This window comes from Mizuhopecten yessoensis, unplaced genomic scaffold (assembly GCF_002113885.1).
Source record: "Mizuhopecten yessoensis strain PY_sf001 unplaced genomic scaffold, ASM211388v2 scaffold10107, whole genome shotgun sequence".
NCBI classification, from domain to species: domain Eukaryota; kingdom Metazoa; phylum Mollusca; class Bivalvia; order Pectinida; family Pectinidae; genus Mizuhopecten; species Mizuhopecten yessoensis.
This window is the reverse complement of record NW_018408382.1, coordinates 338,119-345,519: the sequence shown is the minus strand read 5'-3', so window position 1 is coordinate 345,519 and position 7,401 is coordinate 338,119. Positions and strand designations below refer to the sequence as shown.

Here is a 7,401-nt window from a genome sequence, read left to right as displayed (position 1 = left end):
GCTATGCGCATGTCAGATTCTAACACATGGTGCTGCTTCCTGTTTAGAGAAAGATGTAGTGTATTGTGTATTGGATGATAATTGATTATTTGATAAACAGGTTAACACATATCAAATCAATGTCATGGCAAATAAGGCGACACGTTATCATTATATATATTTTGACGATATGAAAGGTTAATAACTTCTGAGTGTACGACTGACTCATCTGCTTTCAGCTCGATGACAGATCTGATGTTTGACAGATCGTCGTGTGTCGAGTGTATGGACTGAATAATGTCGTTCGTAGCAACGAATTCTAATTTAAACCACAGTGATCTTTTAAACGAGAACCGCATAAAAATGGATGACCATTGCAACACAGGAGATTTGATGGGGCCTCTGGGACTGCTGGTGCAAGCTGTTTTGGCCTTTCTAGCCTTCACTTCACTCATAGGTAATTTGTGTTTACTCGCAACGAAATTTTGTAAATAGCTGTGTTATGTGTCACTTACATAGGTGTTGTTATTTAAATAAGTAAACTTGAACATTTTTCTTTAAACAGTCAAACTATTTAATGGTTGATGACCAAAATTGCAAAACCAAGTGTTGCAATTTACATTTATTTTCCAGAAAAGGGGAGTGGCATTTAACACCCCCTTGTGCATTTTGTACATACTCTAGAGGTTTCCCAACGAGTGGCGGTTGGTTATCATGTTTATCTAACTCAAGTTAGTTAATCTGCGAATTGTACAAAGACACAAGGTAACACTGTAATGGTAACTGGTTGACAGATGTCAGAACAGTGAAAGATGTAGATGTACAGAGTGTCTTTTGCGACTTGAAAATTAACTAACGAGAGTTGACCAATGAAATCACGTCCAGGATATTACCCATTTTTTTTTTACCAGCTCCTTGTACGAAATATTCTGACGTTTTATCGACTTTTTTTATATCGCTCTGTCGTCGAAATTAACGTCAGAACTCCGGCCCTCTTTAATATGAGGGAAATAAGCGACCCACGCCTGGGTCCAAACATATTTTAGAAACAAATTGTCACTTTCACACACATGTTGCACATTGATCGAATATGACATTATGCAATATACTGAAGAAATTAATATTCCTGGCATGCTATTAATGATTGATTTTGAAAAAGCTTTTGATTCTGTTTCTTGGAAATTTATTGATGAAGATCTCAGGTTTTTTNGATTTTGATAGTGAAAGTTTATTATCGCTATTTCTCAGGAAATACCCAAGGGATCTTTCTCAAATTTGATATCTAGGTTCCCCTTGGTACTAAGCTGTGCAGGTCAACTTTTGAGACGGATTGGATAAACATCATGGGTGACAGGCAGCCATCTTTGATTTTGATAGTGAAAGTTTGTTATCACTATTTCTTTGGAAGTACCAATTTTTTTTTTACCAGCTCCTTGTACGAAATATTCTGACGTTTTATCGACTTTTTTTATATCGCTCTGTCGTCGAAATTAACGTCAGAACTCCGGCCCTCTTTAATATGAGGGAAATAAGCGACCCACGCCTGGGTCCAAACATATTTTAGAAACAAATTGTCACTTTCACACACATGTTGCACATTGATCGAATATGACATTATGCAATATACTGAAGAAATTAATATTCCTGGCATGCTATTAATGATTGATTTTGAAAAAGCTTTTGATTCTGTTTCTTGGAAATTTATTGATGAAGATCTCAGGTTTTTTAAATTTGGAAATGGATAAAAGTTTTACATAGAAAAGACAGTTCTGTTATAAATCAGGGGGGCGAATTTGTCTGCTTTTTTTTCGAAATTAAACGCGGTTGTTNAGGAATAACTTGAGAGATTTTTCTCAAATTTGATATGTAGGTTCCCCTTGATCCCTCGTTTAGATCAAAAGTTACTTCAAGGTGCATTTACTGTTAACATGACTCGATCAAACAGATTAGAGGGAAAAAGAGAAAAGATCGAACTGACAAAGAACTAATGAAGATGGTACAGTGGTGGGCGCCAAGATCCCTCTGGGATCTCTTGTTTGTTTTCTTACCAGCTTCCTTTTCTTTCCTTTTATCCTTCCTTCTTCCTTATAGCAATACAGTGCAATGTGATATTAAATGAAATAAAACCTATCAATATGCAGTCTTTAGTGATACAAATTTCTTTTGGCATAATTTGTATGGTATGAGTGGTGATATGAAAGATGATTGGTGACAATTTTTTTATATGATCTGAATGAATTACTGATCCATTATTATTGTCACTGTATTGAAAAAAACTCTTTTGAAAATAAATAAAAATATATATAAAAAAAATGAAAAAATTCACACAAAAGGTAGAGCACACCTGTGACATATACATTTATTTCAATTCACACATAGAACATGAATAAATATAGCTATAAATAAAAGTAGCAATCAATAAAAGTAGCTATAATTGAGACATCTATAAATGTACTTTCACATAATGACATATTTCTGAAATTATAAATAATCGTGATAATGTACGGTCTGGATCCATACCCATAATAACTAATACTTGGGTGAACACTGCAAGTAGTAGGCTTAACTTACGTAAGCATTTGATTCACACGTACTTACACAATTCTTAATTCAACCACCTCTGGGAGATGTTACACTAATAATTTAAAGGTCTTCTATACCATATCCATTAGCCCCCAAAAATGACAAATATTAAGTTAATGGAGGTGCCTACCATCAACGGTTCAGATACAAGGTCATGCATAAAAGCGTAAGATATGCCTGGCAACTCAAGAATTGTAAGATCACTCTTTTTTATGTTGGATATATTTTTTAGAAACCATTATAAATAAATATTATAAAATTACCATTAACATTTAATTCTTTTTGTTGTACTTCCAGTAAAAAGATATTGTGAGCCAAAATATGAACGTAGACCTTGGAAGATCTGGTAAGTGTTTAATTAGCTCACTTGATTCAAATACCTGAGTTTAAGATGGCATGTGGTCTCTTTCATCAGAATGTTTTTTCAACATCTTCTTCTAAAGAACCATAAATATAGGATCATGACATTACAAGTTTCTTTTGCTTGCAGGATTAAATGTATTTTGATTCAAAATGTTCCATGAATCCATTCACTTTATCGGGACATGACGGCGTCTAGATTAATGACGCTTTGTATGTAGATATTACAGCTGGTCATTATTAAACCAGATATTTAATACATGTTTTCACTGTAGAGAAGCAAGCCATTTTTGTTTGGTGTATGTTTATGACTTAAGACATATATAATATGTTTCTTGATGCATTTGCCTTATGTATTGCAAGTACATCAGTTTGATGTAAAGGATGTAAAAAAACATAAATAGTTCAACATTGAAACTTCAGTGTAATTCAACAGATGAACATACAGGCAAAGTTAACCTTGATCATGACTTTTCAGGGCTTTTGATACATCAAAACAGGCTTTAGGAGCTATGGTCATCCATTTTGCCAACATCCTCCTGGCAGATATTTTCCAAGGAGATCCATGTACATGGTAAGTCTTTGTGTATAAATTAATCATACAATTTTTTGAAAAATTGAAATCTGGGTAAAAAAATACATATTAATTAATCTTTGGTGGATAAAGATTTCAGACTTTCATAAGGCTCAATATTGTAAGATTCTTATAAAATATACTGTGTTCCGTGTACCAAGGGAGATTATCTCTTGAGTCCAAGATGGCTTTCCGCCAGAATCGTCGATCTTTTTATGAAAAAATCCCTTTAAATTGCTTATGCTTATGTATTTTGCGCACCCCCCACTTTGGGCATTAAATTTCTCAAAAAAAAGTGCGCAAATTACACAAGTTTTTACGGTTAATTTATTTTTTGCCATTCCAGGTACTTTATAAGTTTTATGCTGGACTCCACCATAGGGCTATTTGTGGTATACCTAGGTTTAAAAATGACCCAAATTATTGTCAAAAAATACAATTACCAGTCACTCAAGTTTGGAGAATATGGTAAGTTTTGTTTCTTTTTCCGGTAGTAAATTTTTCCCCTTTAACATTATGTTATAATTCTATTCAGTCCATGTTAAATGAGATGAACATCTATATTCACCATTTAGAAAACATAATGGCATTCTCTGAGTTGAGCGATTTTGGTAAAATATTGAAACATGCGTTTAAAAACACCTATTGAAGTGGTAGGCAGTGTGTGATGTTTTATATTTGTATTTGTATGTAACTATTTTACAATGTGTATAATTTTGAAATGATAACAGTGTGTAGAATACATACACTAATTTTACATTTTATGGATTTTTTGTATGGATGTTGTTACAGGCAGTCCTCCGGAGTGTAATGCCTGGGTGGGACAGTGCGGACTGTATATCTTGGTCATGATCATTGAAAAGTTCCTCATGACCCTCCTGGTACAGTTTGACTTCTGGAAAGATGTAAGTATAAAAACCTCTGTCAGTCTGTATTTTAATACTAAGGTAGTTACTAATACTTCTCTTTAATTGGAGATCAGAATGTGCTTTCTGTCAATAAAATAGTTTACAGTACCTTATAGTATTAGAAAGAAAGGTAACCTCTCATTGTTGTAAAATGTTTAGATTATTGCAGACATGAATAATTTTTGTTTTCGAATACTAGCCCAAGGGCATATCTAAAAAAAAAATCTCAAGCCCTACCTGTATTTTCATTGTGGCTATATATTAGCTATTGGAATTGAAAGCCCTTGATTGATTTTCAAACAATTGATACACTTTCGAACGTAATGCTTTATTCTGCTTGAACTACAGTAATGCTTTAAATTTTTGTTCCAGTAAGTTGATCAAGACATGAATATTTAATGGTTCTTTAATTGAGATTTTGCTTGAATCAATTCCATTTTGTTGCTGGATTGAGCAGTCCTTAAGGGGAGATAATCCCAGTTTAATTTTCCAAGTAGGTGTAATAATGTTATGTTTTGGTTTTAGTTTTGTTTTATTTTGTTTAACGTCCTATAAACAGCTAAGATCATTTAAGGACGTATATGGTAAATACATTTCTAATATCAATGCGGATTAAGATTGACTCTAAAAGGCTTTTTCTGGGGTCTTTATGGGCCGATAGTTTGTCCAGTTCCCATTGAAACTATTTCATATTTATGCCTCATTCTCAAAATTTGAAGTTTACTCCTGACATTTCCTTCCCAGTTGTTAAATTGTCTTTCTAAAATGATACAAAAAGGTCCCATCCCAAATTATTGGGGAAAGAAACCTGCTTTGTTCATCTATTAGCTCGCCTGTTCGAAGAACAGAGAGCTATAGCGATACCCCTGGCGTGGGTATAATATTGATGTAGTGATGTGAAATTAAAAAATAATTCCTCAAATTTTGAAATTGTTTTACCTGTTTTGTACTTAACTTTTTTGAAGGACTTCCAACCCTTCGTAATACAAATGTTTTTCTTGTCGTACTTTCGTGTCGTCATTTCCGTATTGCGTATCGGGCATTCCATTACCGTAGTGTAAATTATAGTAACACCGGGTAAACAATAGTACACATGTGTGACGATGATATGTCAACACTCGATATTGAGACTTAACTTGGAAATATGTAATCACACGTACTTCAGAAATAAAGCTTATGATACAAAGTTATTAATTAACTCCACTTAAGACACTGACATACGATCAGATGACTTCAAGAAGGTCGTATATGAGGCGCATGGAATGCAGACTGATGTTTTTGTTTACCGACCTCACCTGTACGTAACACGTGCTAAGAGTAGTTCACAAGCTCTTGGTCGCTACGACTTTTGTTGTCGAGCGAGTTACGCTCTGTCAGATAAATCGTTTCACAAATGGAATAACAATAATTCTGTAAAAATAGTGGTTTATGAAATATAAAGATACCTATAAAATGCAAGTGCATGTGCGTGCACGTGATAACGACATACCATCCAATAGTCTATGGTTACATATGTACCTGACATGTAAATTTACCATGCTTAAGCGGGCTATGGAATGATGTCCAAAGTGAACATGATTGAGAGTAATTTTGTTCCATAAAAGAACAGTAAATTGATGATTAAATATATTAATTTGATTTATTTCTGTCGTTTTTGGTATAGTAAAGAAAATAAGTGTCATTGTATAAATTCTATCCCTCTGCAAAAAGTTCAAACAGTAAATTGACGATTAAATATATTAATTTGATTAATTTTTTCTGTCGTTTTTGGTATAGTAAAGAAAATAAGTGTCATTGTATAAATTCTATCCCTCTGCAAAAAGTTCCGGTTTTTTTAAAGGTAGACAACTCTCATCAGGATCAAAATGATTGTAAAATGTAAAATAAATTGATTATGAAGACTTTGTGTGAATTTGGTTCAATTTTTCACTCTTTTTGAAACGATGTGTCCTGTATGCTTTTAGCTTGTATTTAGTAACTTTTATTCATACAATTTCAATAAAAATAAGGCTTTTTGTAACTTGTTGTAGATATTTTATGATAAATAAAATATTTGTAGGGTTGATAAGCAATGTTTCTTTTCATTATTTTATTGTTGTAATAGTTTTGAACAATGCCACATACTCAATAAATGTGAAAGTGTTAATTTGACAAAAAATCTTTTTTTTTTTGGTATTTTTTTACAAAAAAAAATCCGCAGTTTATCAGAATGCTTAGATTTTCATAAAATCATCTCTGCATAGTGACATACCCATTATGTGAAACTTTCATTGAATTCTGCTGACTAATTGCGAAAGGGTAGAGCCATCGCACATCAACGTTAAAGTTTTACCTGCAAGTTATTTAGACGCTTGTCATTCATTAAATTTGTGTACTACGATGCTGATATTTGGCATTGAGGTTCCTGTGGGGTAAAATATTGATTAAGTGAAGTTAAAATTATAAAATAATTTCAATTTTTTAGACTTTTGACCTGTTTTGAACTTTACATTTTTTACAAAGAAATTTTTAAATACGGGGAAAAAAACTGGCGAGCATTTGGCGGCTTTGACACCATCTCTGGTTGTGATAATGATACTGTGATTAACAGACTGTAATTTTGTGTTTTTCTGTCTGTAGGTGTGATTAACAGACTGTAATTTTGTGTGTTTCTGTCTGTAGGTGTGATTAACAGACTGTAATTGTGTATTTATGTCTGTAGGTGTGCTTAACAGACTGTAAGTGTGTGTTTCTATCTGTAGGTGTGATTAACAGACTGTAACTGTGTGTTTCTGTCTGTAGGTGTGATTAACAGACTGTAATTGTGTGTTTCTGTCTGTAGGTGCGATTAACAGACTGTAATTGTGTGTTTCTGTCTGTAGGTGTGGCTAACAGACTATAATTGTGTGTTTCTGCCTGTAGGTGCGATTAACAGACTGTAATTTTGTGTTTCTGTCTGTAGGTGTGGCTAACAGACTATAATTGTGTGTTTCTGTCTGTAGGTGTGATTAACAGACT

The 7,401-nt window shown here is 33.2% G+C and overlaps 1 protein-coding gene across 1 annotated transcript in view; it reads left to right on the top strand.

The window, feature by feature from the left end:
• The first annotated feature begins 27 nt into the window (after positions 1-27).
• The window catches only part of LOC110459529 (store-operated calcium entry regulator STIMATE-like), a 10,053-nt gene continuing 2,679 nt past the window's right edge, over positions 28-7,401 (top strand). The window contains exons 1-5 of the mRNA XM_021511836.1: positions 28-436; positions 2,860-2,908; positions 3,401-3,496; positions 3,843-3,964; positions 4,289-4,401. Of these exons, the coding sequence (XP_021367511.1) occupies positions 277-436; positions 2,860-2,908; positions 3,401-3,496; positions 3,843-3,964; positions 4,289-4,401 (540 nt within the window). The 5' untranslated portion in view covers positions 28-276. The remainder of the gene's footprint in view (positions 437-2,859; positions 2,909-3,400; positions 3,497-3,842; positions 3,965-4,288; positions 4,402-7,401) is intronic.